We start from the raw sequence: 21,359 nt of genomic DNA on the forward strand, positions 1-21,359 counted from the left end.
ATCTCCTGACCTTGTGATCCACCCGCCTTGGCCTCCCGAAGTGCTGGGATTACAGACATGAGCCACCGTGCCCGACCTCATTTCAGTCCATTTTTAAAGCTCATGTACTTTATGTTGCCAAATAGGAGTTATTACTTCCTTGATCAGGTTGCCGCTATTACATAATTTGAAAAAGGGCTAGAGAGAGAGAGTGAGCTTTCAAAGACTTAGGAAAAAAAAGCATCTGCCCTCTGGGAGCCCAAGGCTTAGAGACAATCAGAGGGCCCTGTCCATGCTGGACTTCCTGGGCCAAGGGGGCTGCATTTCGGGGTTACACTCTGTTCATTTGTTTTGCTTCTCTTTGTTCATAATGACAAAGGCAAAGAAGAACTATGAGCAGAAATGCCGGGACAAAGATGAGGCAGAACAGGCTGTCAGCCGGAGTGCCAACCTGGTGAACCCGAAGCAACAAGAAAAGGTACCTGGGAGGGCTGACAACCCAAAAAATCCGAGATTGACCAATATCAGGCTAAAGCCAATTATGAATATTCATAAGAAATGAACCTGTACCCTAAACTCCTGGCAATATCTTCCTTCACGTATTGGGGTCTTCTGAACCTGAAAAACCACTGTCACATTTTTGGGGGTTGGGGGAAGAGTGATAGAAGCACGGCTATGAGGGAGGGAGTTGGGGTGATAAGAGGTTGGAGGGGTTTCCCAGTTGTTTTCATTTTTCTTAAATACTCAGCTTATGTATTCTTTGTAGTCAGGTTGCTTTTTGCTTGGGTGGACTACAAATTTAACTTTGTAAAATCTAGATACAAGATTTCTGCAACGAGAGATGTGTCTTTAGAAAGACACTGGGTAAGATGCTTTATGGATATTTTTCAAGACTGATAAGATTGCAGGGCACGTTGAGTTATTTGCTCACGAGGGAGATGTACATAGGACTTGCACTAGACCTGGTCTCTTCATAGTTACTGCTTTTCAATCTGTTTTGCCTATGGAAGCCTTGTCCAGCATTCCCAATGCTTGCTATGTTTTTTTTTCTGTTTGTTTTCACAGCTTTTTGTGAAACTGGCAACTTCAAAGACTGCAGTAGAGGACTCCGGTGAGGGGCAGTTCCTACGAATGGGGGAGGGTTGCTGGTGTTGTCTATGTTATCCTAAATGTGTCCCTGAGAAAGGGAGTTTTATATACCTTAAAGAGAGAATATAAGGATATTCAGCAGGATTAGTGAGATATCAGAAGCGAAAAAGGGAGGAAGGAAGGGAGAGAGTAAGGAAGGCAGGGAGGAAAGAAGGGAGGAAAGGAAAGAAGAGGAGAGAGGAAGGGAGGGTGTATTAGAATCCCGGAAGGTGGGAGGAGGCTATGAGGCAGCCGTTTCTGGCCGCTGTCTGCTTAGATCTTGCTGCCTTACATGGGAGTGAGTGGTGATGGTGCAGTCATGTGGTAGCGGCTTTGCAATAAGGTGCTTCCTCTGATGTATTGGTAGCCCTTATCTGCTGTGAAACAGCCAAGCTGCAAGGCCTTGTTATCACTGAAATCTAAGACCCAAACCAGGCGTTTGCAAAAGCTCCTAATTCCCAGAATATCCTGCCGGAAATATCCCTCGTAACTGTGGTCATGTAAGATCTTAATCTTTACATTCGAAACTAAAGTAACTTGGTGCCCCTTTAGGGCTCAAGGTAGTTCTCTTCTCTGCACCCTTCATCAGACAATTCTGAAAATGAAAAGTGATGGGAAGCATTGAGGTGGAATTAGACAAAGAAAACTTGGCTGAGGTTTCTTATCAGCTTTCACTTCTCCTTCCTTAGAACATTTCTTTCTCAATGTTTGGTCCAATGTTTAAAAAGACAGTGATACTCTGCTTCACCTGCTTCACCAAATATGATGAGGGTGAGAGATGGAATAACTCCCAGTGCTCAGAGTCCTGGGGGCCTTGTGAGCTGAGCACAACTCGGATGAGTTTCTTTTGCCATCTGAGATGAGCCTGTGGGGGTATCTGCGAGCCATCTTCCTGTCTAGTTTCTGACCCAGGTCTCTCCCTTCTGTTGCAGACAAAGCATACATGCTGCACATCAGCACCCTGGATAAGGTCCGAGAAGAGTGGCAGAGTGAGCACATCAAGGCCTGTGAGGTACCCGTAACGGGAAGCTGCTCAGGACTGGGGTGCGGGGGTGCGGGGGTGCGGGGGGTGTAACAGGAAGCTGCTCAGGATGGGGTGGGGGGAACTGGGCGGGGAATGGAGGGGGGGAGCGGGGAGGGGGAGATGGGGGGGCAGGAGCCTGTCTTCTGCCCAGAACCTGGAGAGTCTACTTTTGTAGAAATGATCTGCCCCGATTCTCATAGAGTTACAGAGCTTGAGGGCAAATTAGAAATCGGACATTTGGTGGGGCACAGTGGCCCATGCCTGTAATCCCAGCACTTTGGGAGGCTGAGGCAGGTGAATCACCTGAGGTCAGGAGTTCAAGACCACCTGGTCAACACGGTGAAACCCCATCTCTACTAAAAATACAAAAATTAGCCGGGTGTAGTGGCACACGCCTGTAATCCCAGCTACTCTAGAGGCTGAGGCAGGAGAATAACTTGAACTTGGGAGGTGGAGGTTGCAGTGAGCCAAGATCGCGCCATTGCACTCCAGCCTGGGCGACAGAACAAGACTTCTCTCCAAACAAACAAACAAACAACAAAAGAAATCAGAAATTTAAGTGAAGAATAGAAGGAACTGGAATAGTTTTCCCCAAACCTTGTCTGCCTTGTTCCCATCCTGACCATGCTGTCCAACTACTCAAAGCTTTAGTCTCATGTTGGGTTAGCACAGGCATAGAATAGCTGCATCAGTTAATGGTCGATTACGTAATTACCTTCGGAGAGCCTGGCCTGTACTCAATACGCTCTAAAGGGAACGCCGACAGCAAGTGAGCAGGCTTTGGAGGTTGGTTTGTTTGCTTTTTGTTTGTTTTGAGTCGGGGTCTCACTCTGTCACCCAGGCTGGAGTGCAGTGGCACAATCAGAGCTCACTGCAGTCTCAAACTCCTGAGCTCAAGTGAAGTAGGTGGGACTACAGGCATGCACCACCATGCCTTGTTAATTATTTATTATTTATTTTATTTTTAAAGAGACAGGGTCTTGCTGTGTTGCCCAGGCTGGTCTTGCGCTCCTGAGTCTCAAGCAATCCTTCCACCTTGGCCTCCTGTGTTGTCGGGGTTACAGGCATGAGCCACCATGCAAGGCTGGAGGGTTTTTTTTTTTCTTTTTTTACTCTCCTCTTACCTTCAGTTTCATCGCTGCTCCCCTTCTTTTGCTGCAAATGACCTCACAATTTCCAAGAGAAAATAAAAAGCGTAACTTGGAAGCTTCCTTAATTTTCTGTCACCCTGCCTGCACATTTTCTTCCAGTGGTTCTCAACGTGAGGTCCTAGGACCAGTAGCATCAGCATCACCTGGGAACTTGTTAGAAATGCAGGTTCTCAGACCCACCTCAGACCTACAGAATCAGAAACTCTGGGGGTAGAGCCCAGCAATCTCTGTGCTAATAAGCCTTCCAAGTGATTCTGATGTGAATTCAAGTATGAGAATCGTTGGCAGACATGCCTGCCCCACTCCTTTTTTCTTCTTAGCATGGAAAAGGGGCTATTCCTTCCTCGTTCAAGATCTTTTTTCATCCATCTTGCCTTTCCCCACCTTCTTGGACATAGAGAATTTGTCAACTTCTGTTATCTTACACACAGACTCAGCTCTTTCCTAGCTTTAAGACCCACCAGTTCGGCCAGGCATGGTGGCTCATGCCTATAATCCCAGCACTTTGGGAGGCCAAGGCAGGCAGATCACCTGAGGTCAAGAGTTCAAGACCAGCCTGGCCAACATAGTGAAACCAGTCTCTACTGAAAATACAAAAATTAACTGGGTGTGGTGGCAAGCACCTGTAATCCTAGCTACTTGGGAGGCTGAGGTGGGAAAATCACTTGAGCCCGGGAGGTGGAGGTTGCAGTGAGCCGAGATCATGCCACTACACTCTAGCCTGGGCAACAGAGTTAGACTCCATCTCAAAAAAAACCCCAAAATAATAATAAAAAAAAAACCCCAGTAGTTCTTGCTTTCCTATCTACGACCGCTACCACCCCCACCCTTCTTCACAGCCACGCTTTTTGAAGGAGCTGTCTCCAAGTCCTTGTTGTCCTGTCTGTCCCAGCCTACAGCATCTGGGATTTGCTTCCTTGCAGCTGCTGTCTTGGAGGGCACCAGCAATCCCTTGGCATGAGGGCCAGTGGGCCTTTGCAGTTTCTAATCTTATTTGACCTCTCTTTGCCATCTGATACTGTGGGTCATTATGCTTCTCCTAAAACACTGTTTTCTGCTTTACTTTAGTAACTCCACACTCTTAAGGAAAAGCCTAGAATGAGGCCATTTTTAAATAAGGTTTAAAAACATGTAAAGCAGTATCATATACATTTTATGGATACATATATAATGTAAAAACCTGCATAAAGGCCAGGCACAGTGGCTCACGCCTATAATCCCAGCACTTTCAGAGGATGACACGGGTGGATTGTTTGAGCCCAGGAGTTCAAGACCAGCCTGGGCAACACAGTGAAATTTTGTCTCTACAAAGACATATAAAAATTAGTCAGGCATGGTGGCAGAGGCTACTTGGGAACCTGGGCGGGAGAATTGCTTGAGCCCGTGAGTTTGAAGGTGCAGTGAGCCATGAGCATACCACTGCTCTCCAGCCTGGGTGACGAAGTGAGACCCTGTCTCAAAACAAAACAAAATAAAACCCCCCAAAACCAAACAACAAAACAACCCCTTCCCCATAAAACAAAACAAAACAAAACAAAACACTTGCATAAGAATGATACAATTCAGGATAATGGCTATCTGGGGAAGGAAGAAGGCGATAGAAACTGGGTAAATCACACAGGGGCTTTTACAGAATCTGAAACAAATATGGCTGAAGTTTTTGACAAAGCTGGGTAGTTGGTATATAGGTATTTATGATACTGCTATCTGATTCTATGTAAAATATCCCATAACAAAACTAATGTAATATTAATAAATTATTATACTATGTTATATAGACATAAAAATATTTAGAGGTGAAATAATGCATTTGTTTCAAAATACTCCAGACAGTAGGGTAATTGGTAGAGATATAGATAAAACAGAATTGGTTGTGAGTTGATAAATGTTTAAGCTGGTGATGAGTACATAGGGATTCATCATACTATCTGTACCTCTCTACTCTTGTATATGTTTGAAGTTTTGTTTATTTTATAATAAGTTTTAAAATGTAGCAAATTTTAAAAGGCATTCAAAATTTTATGGTTTTGAATAAAACCTATAGTATGAGATATGAAATTGAATCAGAAACTATGGAGGTGGAGCCCAGCAATCTCTATGCTAATAAACCTTGCAAGTGATTCTGATGTGAATTCAAGTATGAGAACCACTTATAGCCATGCCTGTCCCCATCCTTTTCTCCTCATAGAGTGGCAAAGTGGCTGTGGTATATAAAAGCTATGGAATATAAAATTCATTCATGTTAAAAATAGCTATGGTAGGCCGGGCGCGGTGGCTCAAGCCTGTATCCCAGCACTTTGGGAGGCCGAGACGGGCGGATCACAAGGTCAGGAGATCGAGACCATCCTGGCTAACACGGCGAAACCCCGTCTCTACTAAAAACACACACAAAAATTAGCCGGGGCGAGGTGGCGGTGCCTGTGGTCCCAGCTACTCGGGAGGCTGAGGCAGGAGAATGGCGGGAACCCGGGAGGCGGAGCTTGCAGTGAGCTGAGATCTGGCCACTGCACTCCAGCCTGGGCGACAGAGCGAGACTCCGTCTCAAAAAAAAAAAAAAAAAAAAATAGCTATGGTATTCAATATTTTTAAAATACACTGATATATCACATCCACTGTTGAATAGAATGCCATCTGCTTCGTAGAATAGCTTGATTTTTCTAAAAGGTGACATTTGTTTATATCCAAAAAACTATCTCAGGCAATGACTTTTATTTTAACCCTTTTATTAAGGAAAAACAATTAAACATACACAAAGGTAGAAGACAAGTACATGGCCTCCCATGTATTCATCAACCAGCATCAACAGTTATGACCATCTTGCCAGTTAAACTCATTCATTCCAGGGTGGGAGGGGCAGCATGTTGAATCTGAGGCTCTGGCAGGCTGCCCAGGTGGAGATGATGTTAGATATTTGGAAATGTCAGTAGAAACTCAGTTAGAACATTGGTGTCTGGGATCATCATTACTTTTTATCCTCAGAACTATTTCCAAGCCTGTTTGTGTTACTATATTAGGATTTGTTTGCATTCTTTGTGGTATGAGTTTATGAGCATCCTGAGTGGTGGGGGAGAAGTATTCTAAATTGGACAATAAGTTTACAGATAACTAAAGGTTGACACTGTTTCTTAAGTCACAGCCAGCCAAAATGAATGGCCCTTTTCCTTGCATATTTATGTACATGTAGCTATTTTTCTGTAGGCATTTGAGGCTCAAGAATGTGAACGAATAAACTTCTTCCGGAATGCATTGTGGTTACATGTGAATCAGCTGTCACAACAATGTGTCACCAGTGATGAAGTAAGTCAGAGGCATCCACTGAGGATTGTCCTGTGCATGTTGGATACATTAGAGTAGAAGGAACTATAGATACTGACTGGTTCACTTCGCCCCTGGTGAGGTAAGGTGACTTGCCTAAGGCCATACAGTGAGTTGATAGAAGGATCCAGATAACATGTAACCTGACTCCTGGCTCTTTTGCCACCATGATTTTCTCATTAAGAGATTCACCACTGGGAGCAGTGGTTCACACCTGTGATCCCAGAACTTTGGGAGGCTGAGGCAGGTGGATCACCCAAGGTCAGGAGTTTGAGACCAGCTTGGCAAACATGGTTAAACCCTGTCTCTACTAAAAATGCAAAAATTAGCTGGGCATGGTGGTTTTATATATATATATATAAGAAATTCATAGTTAGGGCACAAAAGTAAATTCAGAGTTAGGGCAGGAGAACAGATAGAATCCAAATATAGTTTCATGTACGGAAGACAGATGTCACAGCATGTATGTGCATCCCAGACACGGCTCCATTCTGGAATGGGGTCGTTCCAGGACAGCACCGAGTACTAGGACACTGACCCTTTCCCAGGCTAATGGTTGCGCCAGGGTTCAGACTTACCTCAACAGTATTCGCTGGTCCATTGTCCAGGCTTAACCTGTACACAGCAATAGTAATGGGCTCTCCACATCTCAGAGGCGTCAAATCAAGTTATCACAACCTTCTTTGCTAAGGAGTAGCCACTCTCACTTAGATGAGACATTCACCTTAGAAGAACAACTAAACACCCAGAAAACTGATAGGATTGAATGGAAAACTCTTCTTTAAGTAATTGTCTTTGCATTTGTGTGTGGCATTGGTTTTGTGCCATAGGATTTGATATCTACTTTTTGGTTCCATCAGTATTTTTAAATTTTATCCAAGGCTGGGTGCGGTGGCTCACGCTTGTAATCCCAGCACTTTAGGAGGCCAAGGTGGGCGGATCACCTGAGGTTGGGAGTTTGAGCTAGCCTAGCCAACATGGTGAAACCCCGTCTCTACTAAAAATACAAAAATTAGCAGGCATGGTGGTGCATAGTGCCAGCTACTTGGGGGGCTGAGACAGGAGAATTGCTTGAACCCAGGAGGCAGAGGTTGCAGTGAGCCAAGATTGTGCCACTGCACTCCAGCCTGGGTGACACAGCGAGACTCCGTCTCAAAAAATAATAATAATAATAATAATTCAGCCAAGGCTTCTGTCCTGCCACAAAGATACATATTCTGTCATCTTTAAAATATTAATAGCAGATGTAGGCGAGGCACGGTGGCTCACACCTGTAATCCCAGCACTTTGGGAGGCCAAGGCAGGCAGATTGCCTGTGGTCAGGAGCTCGAAACCAGTCTGACCAACATGGTGAAACCCATTTCTAGTAAAAATACAAAAAAAATTAGCCGGACGTGGTGGCATGCGTCTGTAATCCCAGCTACTCGGGAGGCTGAGGTAGGGGAATTGCTTCGACCAGGGAGGTGGGGGTTGCAGTGAGCCGAGACTGTGTCACTGCACTCCAGGCCTGGGTGACAGAGCGAGACTCTGTCTTAAAAAAAAGAAATAATAAAATTAAAAAAATTAATAGCAGATGTGCATCAGAGAAAAGCTCTAATATGAATCTGGGACTTTGGAATGTGTTCTTTTTTCAAAACAAGAAAATTTGGAAGAGTCAGCTCTCTATCAAACCCATGTTTTTGTTGTTGTTGTTGTTGTTCTTTTTTTTTTTTTTTTTTTTTTTTTTGAGATGGAGTCTCGCACTATCGCCTGGGGTTGGAGTGCAGTGGCACGATCTTGGCTCACTGCAACCTCTGCCTCCTGGGTTCAAGCAATTCTCCTGCCTTAGCCTCCCCACAGGCGCCCGCCACCACACCTGGCTAATTTTTTGTATTTTAAACAGAGATGGGGTTTCACTATGTTGGCCAGGCTGGTCTCGAACTCCTGACCTTGTGATCTGCCCACCTCAGCCTCCCAAAATGCTGGGATTACAGACATGAGCCACCACGCCCTGCCTCAAACCCATGTCTTTAAGGAGCTGTGTCACAATTATCTCAACATACTTCTACCTATTAATTGACCTTCTTTTTTATTAGATGTACGAACAAGTCCGAAAGAGTTTAGAAATGTGCAGCATTCAGAAGGACATTGAATACTTTGTGAATCAACGCAAAACTGGACAGATTCCACCAGGTGAATGGGGTGGTGGGGTGGGGAGTGTTATTTACACAATTCTATTAGCCTTTCTTGTTAGATGTCATTAAGGATGAAAGACGCCTGCCTCTTCATGTCCTGTTTCTTGGTGACTCTCCTAGCACCCATCATGTATGAGAATTTCTACTCCCCCCAGAAGAATTCAGTCCCACCAGGAAAGGCTACAGGGCCTAATTTGGCAAGGTAATAACCAGCTGCTTTTCACATGAAGAAAATTACTTTTAGCAAACATTGTTATCATGAATGTTCTAAGACTTGCTAGAATTGGAATATATCTACTACTGCATCTGCTTAATAAGGCTGCTTGCTTTTTGGAAATAGTATTTTTAGGACAAATATTAAGTGGATTTTAATAGTCATAGTTTAGGGAGGAGTATATCATGCTTGAACTTGATCATTACTGTTCATGTATGAATCCTATACTTCTCTTACAGCCTGTAGAAAGCAGGGGTCAGCAAACTATGGCCCCTGAGAGTTAAATTCATTTTTGTAGGGCCTGTGAGCTAAGAATAGTCTTTACATTTTTAAATGGCTAGAAAAAAGTCAAGACGATCCTATTGTGTGACATGCGAGAATTATTTGAATTTCAAATTTCAGTGTTCCTCTATCAAGTTTTATGGGCACACAAGCACCCTCACTCGCTGAGGTTTTGTCTATGGCTGCTTTGCCACTAGAGATGAGTAGAGTTGCAAGAGAGACGGTATGTGGCTAGCAAAGTCTAAATCATTTACTACTTGGCCCTTTACTCAAAAAGTTCGCTGCCGTTCACGTAAAGGATCCTGCGGGAAGAGAAACTTCTGTTTGACATAGTCAGCTTGCGGTCTAAGCTTCTGAATTTTCACTCCAGTTTTATTAAAGATGAGGAGTGCCTGGGAAAGATTGCATGATCATTATCAATATTTAAGCATGTCAGGCACTGTTTAAAACCATTAGTGTGAATTAGCTGATTTAATCCCCACAGTGAGGTAGGAGCTGTTTATACTTCCTATTTTACGTATGAGGATGTGGATGTTCAAGGCACGCAGGGAGTCTTTCCCACACAGCTAAGATTTTAATCCTGCCAGTCTAGGCTGTGGGGATAAGGCTCTGTGCTACTAATCACTGTGCATGCTGCCTCTTGCCATAATAGAACGTCTGCAACGTAGATTTCCGTAGGTCAGTGCTACCGATCATTTGCTTCAGGTGAGCTTTCTTGATCCTCCAGTGCAGAAACCAGATCTGATTAGAGTACAATAGGCTTGTAGCAAGAAGTAAAAATATTATAAAAATAACAAGAACTTATCTAAAATACTTTGGTTTTCATTTCTCACAGGAGAGGACCCCTCCCAATTCCTAAAACCTCACCAGGTATGCCACTAAAAAAGGTCTTTTGAAATTCTTCTATTGCAAGGCAGGCGGATCACTTGAGGTCAGGAGTTCGAGACCAGCCTGGACAACACGGTGAAACCCTATCTCCCTAAAAATACAAAAATTAGCTGGGTGTGGTGGCATGTGCCTGTAATCCCAGCTACTCAGGAGACTGAGGCACGAGAATTGTTTGAACCTGGGAGGTGGAGGATGCAGTGAGCCGAGATTGCACCACTACGCTCCAGCCTGGGTGACACAGTCAAACTGTGTCAAAAACAAAACAAAACAAAACAAACAAACAAAAAACAACAACAAAATTCTTATATTGCTTTTTCTTTAAAATTAAATAGCTAGAACTTTGAAATAAAGGGAATGAAAGGATTAAATAGAATCAAATTCCCAAGGGAATGAGTCTCTATTAGAATCTTACTATAATACTACTTGTCACAGAGTGGAATATGATAACTGGTGGTCTATTTTATAGCTTATCCAAGATAATTGTGTTACTGAAATACCAAAATAAACTTATTGCAAGCAAATTTTACCTAAAAGATTATTTCAACTTGGACTGTGAGAACAGCAGAACTGAGATGTAGTTCCCCTTGGATTACACAGAAATACAATTTATAGAAGGCATGGACGTCAGGAAACATGTCACTTAATGTTATCTTTAATGAGAACTTTCACTAATTACAGTAGTCTCTTTCTTTCTTTGAACTCCTATGATACCTCTGGGAGAAGTACACATCTTAGCACTTCTTATTAGTTGTATGGGATGTGAGGGCAGTTTGGCTGCAACATCTGTCAGCCTATTGTTTGCTAGGGTTGATTTGGCACATCTGGCTGGCTAGGCGGGTGTCCACTTCCTCCTTCACCAGTCCATGTGCATCCCTGCCGAAGCTATGTGCTCAGTCAAAGAGCATGACCATTCCTGATAGAGGAGGGTCAGTCTTTGGTCAAGAGTATACAAATAGCTGCATTCCCCTGCAGCTACTCCAAACAAGCTCTGGTTAGTTGTATGCCTTGAATATTAATAAGATCCGGAGGTCAGGTACAACTTTGTCTTCTGTATTACTCACAACACTTGACACGGTTCTGAGTACATAGTAGGTGCTCAACATATATTTATTATTTGAGTAAAGATATACCTATCCATATTCAAGAGAATGAGTGTATTAATCTGTTTACATGCTGCTGATAAAGATGTACCTGAGACTGGGAAGAAAAAGAGGCCTAATTGGACTTACAGCTCCACATGGCTGGGGAAGCCTCAGAATCATGGTGGGAGGTGAAAGGCACTTCTTACATAGTGGTGGCAAGAGAAAATGAAGAAGATGCAAAAGCAGAAACCATTGATAAAATCGTCAGATCTTGTGAGACTTATTCACTACCATGACAACATTGTGGGGGAAGCTGCCCCCATGATTCAAATTATCTCTCACTGGGTCCTTCCCACAACAGGTGGAAATTATGGGAGATACAATTCAAGATGAGGTTTGGGTGGGGACACAGAGCCAAAACCTATCAATAAGGGAGGAGTTCAGCTTATGCTGTACTTAACAGTTCACTAAAAATTTAGTGATGGAAAAAAAATGTAGTGGCTGAAATTCTATCTTTGAACAATATGAAGATTTAAGGTATTTTATTTCTTATTGCTTTAGAATTACCCTTTGGTAATGTAGGATGCTATTTCTGTCCATTTTTAAATATGATTTTACTGTGGGTACTGTACCTGAGCATGGATGAAAGAGGGCAAAGAAGTCAGCATAGTGATTTCCAGAATGTCCTCTGGTTTGGAGTAGTGACTGCCATTTATAGTTTTTGTTGGCAGATCTATTTTCTCCTTACAAAATGGTAGTCACCGGAATCTCTAAGTGAGATGCCCTGGCTTGAAAAGGGCTGAGATCTTATTATGAAAAATTGATGTTACTGTTGTTTTCTGTGTTCTGCCTTTTGCAGATGATCCTGATTACTCTTTGGTTGATGACTACAGTTTGCTCTATCAGTAACATCAATGGTAAGAACCTTTATTGAATTGAGTCGCGTGTAGACTGGCAATTGTGCTCTTGAGGCCTTTGAAGTTTCTTTATAACACCACCACAAACTAGCAAGGCCTTGCATCAGGCAGGCACACTGGCCAGCATGCTGTCCCTTCAGGATGCCTCTCTGGATCCCACAGCTGGAAGCAGACTGGAGACCCCTCCATACCTATTTAAATGAGGCTATTTTTCCTTCATTGATTATTCCGTAGTAACTCTTTATCTGCTTTTTTTTGTTTGTTTGTTTCAAGGCAGAGTCTCGCTCTGTCACCAGGCTGGAGTGCAGTGGTGCAATCTCAGCTCACTGCAATCTCCACCTCCCGGGTTCAAGTGATCCTCCCACCTCAGCCTCTTGAGTAGCTAGGATTACAGGTGCACACCACCACACCCAGCTAATATTTTTTTTGTATTTTTAGTAGAGACAGGGCTTCACCATGTTGGCCAGGCTGGTCTTGAACTCCTGACCTCAAGTGATCTACCCGCCTCAACCTCCCAAAGTGCTGGGATTACAGGCATGAGCCACCATCGCCGGCCCTCTTTATCTGCTCTTATTAAGCTCTTTTATAGTTATTACACACCTGGATTTAAGGCAGTGCTCATCAACAAAACACACATCATCCTCACTGTTAAAGTAATTTAGATTTTAGTTTACTTGTCCACCATCTAAAAGAGGAAAAGTCAAATAAAAAGAAGTGCAAATGATATCACACTCACTGTACACACAAGGTCATCACAGAGGTCATCCTGCAGAGTATTAATGCTCTGAACGAGCTTTTCTTAGAAAAGGACTGAACACTGCTAAGCCAACTGCACCTGCAAAGATATACTGCATGGTGACTCTTTTTCTTAGGCACTGAGGTGCTTGGAACGTTCTCCAAGTCAAAATCATTCTTCACAGATGTGAAGAAATGCCTCAGAAGCCAAAGTAGTGATACTAAAAGAAACTCTTCATAAAGTATCATTCTTTTACCCCAATGGGCTTATCTTGGGGTAAAAGAATTATATAGGTACACATGAGCAAAGAAAAGGTCTGAAGAGATATATTCCTAAACAGGTAATGTTTTTCCTTTCTGTTTTTGAATTTGTCTGCAATGAAAATGTGTTACTACTTTGACTAAAAACTGTTTTAAAGAGTTGGTCCACTTACATATTCCTGATCTCAGTGTGGACTGAGCTACACGTCTGAACTACATGTCTTTGCATTTCTTGTTACTTTATGCCCTGGATAACAGTGTCAGAAGACAAAGTGGCAGGCAGTGGGTGGGTGGGATGCCAGAAGTCAACTGAGAAAGGCAGCAGCCCCTCTCTCACGCTTCCTGATTTGGTGTTGGTTACATATACTGTCCTTTATGAACCTAAACAGATTTTAACAGTGCTCCAGGGTGATTTTCTATAGTGTTCTATACCACCAAAGTGAGCACATCAAACATTGTTTGTCTCCAGTCCTCTAAAAACACCTACTTTGTGACTTATAGCCAACTGGCTATCTAGGACAGATGCCAACTTGTCCTAATTACATAAAAATAATCAGCTAATGACCGGGCACAGTGGCTCACACCTGTAATCCCAGCACTTTGGGAGGCCGAGGCAGGTGGATCACTTGAGACCAGCCTAGTCAACATGGTGAAACCCCATCTCTACTAAAACAAAAAACTACAAAAAATTAGCCAGGCAGGGTGGTGGGCACCTGTAGCCCCAGCTACTCAGGACCCTGAGGCAGGAGAATCACTTGAACCCGGGAGGTGGAGGTTGTAGTGAGCTGAGATCGCGCTACTGCACTCCAGCCTGGGCAACAGAGCGAGACTCAGTCAAAAAAAAAAAAGAAAAAAAACCAACTAGTTTCTATTATATTTAAACATAAGTCCTTAAATTGCTTAACATAATTGCTTAATATATTTAATATTTAAGCAACTTTGCTATAAAATATATGGAACTTGAAGACATAAAGTACCCTGTTCTCTAACTGTATATAACTTCGGACCTACAAATCTACAAATAAATTCTAGTCTTTACAGTCATCATTTCTTCTTCGTTTCATAAGCCTCCCTCTTTCTCATGGAAAGGGGCAAGGCCCTAGTGAAGGTAGAGTGGAAACCTGGTAAATCAACGACTTGGAATTCAGAGGTGGCACCTGCTCTCTGGAGCACTGTGTAGATAATGGGCAGGCCATTGGCAGTCCTAAGTGTTTCTTTTTATTTTTTACCTCTTTCTTTTCTGTCCTTACTTGTTTGGGTAAAGAATATATTCTGGTAGCTTAATAGTACCACTTGACCCAACAACTGTAGTTCCTCAGAGTCGAAGAGTGTGATGTTTGAATGCAAGATGCTAGTGCCAACACATTTACTTGAGTTATATCATTTCACTGGAGTTCACTGGAATCTGTGCCCATTCAATGAGTTGGGGTTCAACATATACATCAATTTCAGAAAATTTTAGAAAAGGGAGTATATAACACATTCATATTCAATATACAACATATACTGAATTTCAGAAAATTTTAAAGAAGGGAGTCTAATTTAGTGAGTAACTTACTAAGCAACTTATCACAACAATTAAAATAGTTTGAGTGAACTTTTGGAAAATAAGTTTAAACAGGGTCCCAGCACGGTGGCTCTTGCCTGTAATTCTAGCACTTTGGGAGGCCAAGATGGGCGGATCACCTGAGGTCAGGAGTTTGAGACCAGCCTGGTCAACACGGTGAAACCCTATCTCTACTAAAAATACAAAAACTAGCCAGGTGCAGTGGCGGGTGCCTATAATCCCAGCTAATTGGGAGGCTGAGGCAGGAGAATCACTTGAAGTCAGGAGGTGGAGGTTGCAGTGAGCTGAGGTTGCGCCACTGTACTCCAGCCTGGGTAACACAGCAAGACTCTCTCTCAAAAAAAGAAAAAAAAAATTTAAACAGGAAAAGTTAGGAATTTGTGATTTGTTTTGTAGTTGCTGATTTTAGCTGCTATTCCTGTTGTTAATTCTAACATGTTTAGGTAAAGATAGATTGAAAATTTCAAATTTAAAATATGTATAAAAATGTAAATGTAGCTATTATTTACCACAAAGCAATGCTGGTATCATCACATTCCATTTCTCATTGCTTGGAATACCTATTCCTCACCATTTGTTTTCCTTGGCCTGCACCCTTATTCTTGTTGAATATACTCTCAAGGTAGGAGAGAGTGTTGACAAGCACTGTTCATTCATATGAAATTTCTTTGTTATTTTCTTTCAGAAACCAGAGCTTTTTCCGGCAAGTGCTTCTATGGCATGGAAAGGGCACCCAGAGCAGCAGGACCTATAGCCACGTTATGTCAGTCATGAAGACTTTGAAGTGAACCCTTGCTATAATTTTTTAGAGATTTAAAATTTATGGTAGACATTTAGGACAACATAAGCAAGTAGAGTTCTGCAGTTTTTTGAAGTTTACATATTGCCCCATTCTGAAGAATTATTCTTTCCCAGTTACTCAGGTTGTGAATGAATTAAGTTTTCAACATGGGAAGCATGAAATCCACTTCTGGATTTGGAGTGTCCACTTGAGGAGCAGAGGTGGCAGCAGAGGATTCCGAGCCACCAGCTGCAGTAGTAGCTCCTTTGGCTTTGGGCAGCCTGGCTGTGGAGTTTCCACGGCGACACACAGCCTCAGTGGTGCAAGGTTTAAAATTACCTTCCTTTTTGGCTAGAAGACTTAGAAGCCACCTGATCGCACTTTCTCATTTTACAGATGAGGAAACAAAGCCTACAAGTGTGAAATTAATTTCCTTACAGTTTTCCTAGCTGATTAGGGCCAGAACCAGAACTAGAGCCCAAGTCCAACCCACATCACTATTCCTCTAACCCTTCCTGAAGCTGTGATGCTTATGCTGAAATTTAAGATGCCAAATATTTTGCCAGCACTTTTTCAGTTGGGAAAATCACCAGGGTTTAAATGTCAGATTTATTTTTATGTGGATCACTGTGTGTACTGAACTACACAGCATGATATTTAATCTAATCTAAGGAGCCACTGATTGTAAAACATGCCATTATTTTATGTTGCACTAAGAAGGTGGGGTCGAGGAGTTGCCAATAAACTTGTGACAGACCATTGGTGGCCAAGCCCATTTGAATTTAAGATGCTAAAGTATGAAAAAAAATACATCCTGGAATCAATGAAATACCATATTTTGATTCCACTCCTCAAGATCATTTTAGAGTTACAAAACCAGTCCTCAGTTTTGGGTCTTCACCGAGAATCTTTCCCTTGCTAGACCCCAGAATTTTAAATGCATCCGTCTTACACTTTCACAAATATTTGGGTTTTCCTTTTTCACTCACAAACAGCAGGGAAGTCATGTACTTTTTGTACAACATCTGTGCACTGTGAGAAAATGGTACTCTTTGGTTATTGACGAGTTAAAATAGCTCTCTCAGTTTTTCAGTATTACAGAGAGCAAATAGTTTCCTCTCCAGCTCTGTGCAGTAGCTTTTCCAGAACTATGGACAAATTGATTGAAAGAAGATTGATTATTTCCCCATCTTTTCTTTTCTTTCCTTTCTTTCCTTCCTTCCTTCCTTCCTTCCTTCCTTCCTTCCTTCCTTCCTTCCTTCCTTCCCTCCCTTTTTTCTTTCTTTCTTTCTCTTTCTCTCTCTCTCTCTCTCCCCCCCTTTTTCTTTCTTTCTTTCTTTCTCTCTTTCTCTCTTTCTTTCTTTCTTTCCTTCTTTTCTTTCCTTCTTTCCTTCTTTCCTTCTTTCTTTGAGTCAGAGTCTTGCTCTGTCCCCCAGGCTGGAGTGCAGTGGCGCGATCTTCGCTCACTGCAACCTCTGCCTCCCGGGTTCAAGTGATTCTACTGCCTCAGCCTCCTGAGTAGGTGGGATTACAGGCACCTGCCACCACACCTGGCTAATTTTTTTGTATTTTTAGTAGAGATGGGATTTCACCATATTGGCCAGATTGGTCTCGAACTCCTGACCTCAGGTGATCCACCTGCCTCAGCCTCCCAAAGTACTGGGATTACAGGCATGAGCCACTGCGCCCGGCCTATTTCCCCACCTTTCATGTAAGGTGCCACTGAACATGACAGCTTCTTCTCATGGCAGGAAACTTGCATCAGTTGGATATCCTTTTGAGAAACTGAATTTTGCAAAGGGCCAAACTTCTCCAAACTGAACGGGCTCAGGAAATGTTCCTTCACACTCAGAACATTCTATTTTTAAGTACATTATTTATTATTGGCAGTTCCTCAGGGATTTCCCTTTTCTCTGTATTGGTCAGTGTAAAACTGTTTTGTGGATGGAAAATATTTTTATTTTATTCCTCTTTTAGTTTGGTAGGTTAAATAAAGGTTCTTGGTAATTTGGGATTTGTTTCGTATTTTTGTGTTGACCATATCGCTCTTCCAAGCTTTATTTGACCCCTTGCCACATTTGTGATTGTTAGGCTTCAAAAAGACAAACTCCTGGTCAGGGAAGCCAAATGGAGATGGTGCCGAACTACTTTGCACGAATCCTTCAGAGGTCAGTTGCAGTGTTACTTCCTCTGGGAGACACCGCTTCTGCCTTCAGACTAGGTTGGATCCAACTATTGTATCTCTCCTGCCCCTCCATTTTCCTTGTTATGATATGATTCACCTTTGAAATTAATTGTTCAAAGTCTGTCTGCCTTTTTAGACTGGAACCCCAGTGGTAGCAGGGCCGTTGTCTATTCTTTTTCCTGCTGTATCTCCAGCACCTGGCACGTAGTAGTGACAATGAAAGAATTAGTGGCCTATAAGAAAACATAGCTAGAGAAACAACCACTTGAAAGAGAAATAAGAAGTACAAAGTGAGTGAAGCCAGTCAAATGAGTACATGTGTTAAATTTAGTAAATGTGAGCTATTCTATAGACTGTTGGTATATTAATTTGGGTTCCATGAGAAGCAGACCCTGAGATAAGGATTTGTGTGCAAGTACTTTTTCCAAAAAGTACCAGTATGGAAGTGGGGACATGAGATAGGGAAAAGAAGAAAGGCAAAAAAAGCATGCATTATGAAGTAAGCTACATGGCAGGCAGCTGGAGCTTACTCTTGTTGAAGACTCCCGGGAAACAGTGCAGAACAGAAAATTAGGGCCAGGCACGGTGGCTCATGCCTGTAATCCCAGCACTTTGGGAGGCCGAGGTGGGCAGATCACCCGAGGTCAAGAGTTCCAGACCGGCATGGCCAACATGGTGAAATCCTGTCTCTACTAAAAATAAAAAATTAGCCGGGCATGGTGGCACGTGCCTGTAATCCTAGCTACTCAAGAGGCTGAGGCAGAAGAATTGCTTGAACCCGGGAGGTGGAGGTTGCAGTAAGCCAAGGTCATACCACTGCACTCCAGCACGGGCAACAGAAAAGCTAAAACAAAAACAAAAAAACCCAAAAGAACACACACACACTTAGGAGATATTGACCTAAGCCGCAAGGGAGCTGGAGTATTTATTCACCAACTCTTGTCAGTCACTGGTTGCGAATACTCCCAGGAGGCATTAATTTCCTGGCACTTCTGGACTGTCTCCAATGCTGGAGAATGGTCTGAGAGGGTCCTTAGGCAGGGACACAGTTCCTGACAGTTGGAACTGTGTGTTTAAGGAATTGAGAGGTACTGAGGGGATGTGGATGGGACGTTGACAGCATCTGACCCCCACATGGTTCAGACGCATCCATACCCGACATTTTATTCCATCCTAGCACTACTTCTTCAAGTCCCAACTTCCAAAAGCCAACACACATACATATAAATGAAACAGTTAGCAGGACCAGCTATATTTCCTGGTCTTAGAGATAATCCTAAATCCATGATTGATATTCATCATCTCCTTCCTCCACCCCCTGTTATGGATGAATCGTGCACCCCACCGTCACACACAATTCATATGTTGAAGTCCCAACTGCTAGCCAGTACTTCAGAATTTGACCATGTTTGGAGATAGAGCCTTTAAAGAGGTGATTAAGTTGAAGGGAGGCTGTTGAGGTGGGGCCCTAATCCTAGTGACTGGTGTTCTTCTAAGACGAAGAAGAGGCCAGGTGCGGTGGCTCACGCCTGTAATCTCAGCACTTTGGGAGGCCACGGCTGGCAGATCACTTGAGGTCAGGAGTTTGAGACCAGCCTGGCCAACATGGTGAAGCCCCATCTCTACTAAAATACAAAAATTAGCCGGGTGTGGTGGCAGGCACCTGTAATCCCAGCTGCCTAAGAGGCTGAGGCAGGACAATCACTTGAACCCCGGAAGCGGAGGTTGCAGCAGTGAGCCAAGATCACGCTACTGCACTCCAGCCTAGGTGACAGAGGGAGACTCTGTCTCAAAAAAAAAAAAAAAAAAAAAAAAAAAAAAAAGGAAAGAAAAAAAAGAAGAGGAAGAGACAACAGGAGCACATGTTTACAAAGGAATGAGCATGTGAAGAGGCAGCAAGAGGGTGGCCATCTGCCAGTGACAAGCCCAGGAAAGGGGCCTCAGAGGAAACCAACTCTGCACCTTGCTCTCCTTGCTCTTGGACTTCCAGCCTCTGGAACAGAGAGAAAATAAATGTTGGTTGTCTAAACCACCCAATCTGTGTGTGTGTGTGTGTGTGTGTGTGTGTGTTTTATGGCACCCTTAGTGAACTAATGCACAGACATTCTAGAATCCTCTTAAACTTGGCTAGTTCGTCTGCTTGTCTAGGTTGCTTGACTGGTGGGATAACCTGCATCTTCCTCCCTGGCGGCAGTGGTGGGGGAGGTGGTCTTAGCCCTGGTTATCAGGCTTTTGTCCTGTTTGCTGAAATTGCCAGTTTATGTTAATTACCAGGCATGGGAACACAAGGAAGCACCCCAGGGAAACTCCTGCATTCCAGATATATTCATCCTTGCCTCCTTTTTCTCATGATACTCACTAACTCCTGTTGGGATTGGTATGCCTCTCTTTATCTGCTGGTGTGTTGGTATGAGGAATCCCAATAGCCCAGGCATTGGCCATAGTTTTATGGAACCCTTTCTATATACCCTGGTATAGGTATCCCCTGCCAACCTCCTAAAGTCAGGAGTTTTTGTCTGGCAGAGCCTAAAGTTGAAGGGATGGGAAGCACAAATTGCCCCTGTGGGTCAGTGGGAGCTATAGTGACAGACACCACTCTTACCTCTTGGTGTCTGTGAGAAACAAATTCACCCATCCAAACCCAAAGAATGGTCTCAGAGACCTGGAGAACATCACAAGTGAGACTTTTAATGACGGTCTTGCAAGATCAGGTGTCTGATGGGCAGGCACACCCAGCACAGTTTCAACGGGCAATTTATCCCCTAGTGCACAGGTCCCTTCCCTGGTTCCTCACAGGCTGAGTATTATGGGGTCACAATCTTTCTGGACATCGCCAGTTGATTGTTGGGTAAAGGTTTTAGGTATTTTTTTAGGGTTGTCTTGCTGCATCTTGTTGCAGCCCACAATGCATTGCAATCCTAGCTCAGGCGCTGTTCAAGTATTGGACTTATAACCTAAATAGCTGGGCAGGCTGACAAGAACAGACAAAATGAACTATTGTGCAGGTTGGTAAACTTTCATCCTAGATTAAACTGCTTTGGTTCAGCTGAGGGCAACTAAGTTATGGGGAAGGCGGAGGCCAACAAGCAGGCGTTGGCTATCCAAGCAGAGGCCTCACATATCCTGTTTCTTTTGTAGTTTGCTGATCTAAGCCAGTTCAAGGCCCTTTGTCTTGGAAATGGACCACTGTATACATAATTTTCTTCAGTTTCCAGACTGTTTTCCACCTATTGGAGTCATAACATGCAGTAACAGATTGTGGCCATATAAACACCAATACCTCATCATCAGGGCCAGCACCCCTACTTTGCAAGGTATTATTCTCAAGCCGTTGCACCTTTAAGAGGACATTCCAGTGATTCTGTCAGGACAGCAGCTTCTAGGTGATGCGGTACACAGTAGACAAAGGGGAATTGATGGGCATTTGTCCATTGTTGTACCACCTTTGCCGTAAAGCGAATATCTCTTAGTGTAAGATTTGCGTTCTCAGCCAGCTGTGGTGGCTCATGCCTGTAATCCCAGCACTTTGGGAAGCCGAGGCAGGTGGATCACGAGATCAGGAGTTTGAGACCAGCCTGATCAACATGGTGAAACCCTATCTCTACTAAAAATACAAAAAATTAGCCAGGCGTGGTGGCATGCATCTGTAATCCCAGTTACTCAGGAGGCTGAGGCA

At 43.3% G+C, this 21,359-nt stretch overlaps 2 protein-coding genes across 2 annotated transcripts in view; one reads left to right on the top strand and one right to left on the bottom strand.

Moving 5' to 3' along the window:
- Positions 1 to 17,510, top strand: part of PSTPIP2 (proline-serine-threonine phosphatase interacting protein 2) — a 96,683-nt gene extending 79,173 nt beyond the window's left edge. Inside the window, exons 7-15 of the mRNA XM_050767977.1 lie at positions 359 to 457; positions 1,045 to 1,090; positions 2,040 to 2,119; positions 6,481 to 6,579; positions 8,673 to 8,769; positions 8,892 to 8,973; positions 10,103 to 10,137; positions 12,097 to 12,154; positions 15,403 to 17,510. Coding sequence (XP_050623934.1) covers positions 359 to 457; positions 1,045 to 1,090; positions 2,040 to 2,119; positions 6,481 to 6,579; positions 8,673 to 8,769; positions 8,892 to 8,973; positions 10,103 to 10,137; positions 12,097 to 12,146 — 588 coding nt within the window. The 3' untranslated portion in view covers positions 12,147 to 12,154; positions 15,403 to 17,510. The remainder of the gene's footprint in view (positions 1 to 358; positions 458 to 1,044; positions 1,091 to 2,039; positions 2,120 to 6,480; positions 6,580 to 8,672; positions 8,770 to 8,891; positions 8,974 to 10,102; positions 10,138 to 12,096; positions 12,155 to 15,402) is intronic.
- HAUS1 (HAUS augmin like complex subunit 1) overlaps positions 1 to 21,359 on the bottom strand; it is a 983,957-nt gene that overhangs the window by 138,984 nt on the left and 823,614 nt on the right. The gene's annotated exons all lie outside the window — the stretch shown is intronic.

Source organism: Macaca thibetana, chromosome 18 (assembly GCF_024542745.1).
Source record: "Macaca thibetana thibetana isolate TM-01 chromosome 18, ASM2454274v1, whole genome shotgun sequence".
In the NCBI taxonomy this organism is placed as follows: Eukaryota; Metazoa; Chordata; class Mammalia; order Primates; family Cercopithecidae; genus Macaca; species Macaca thibetana.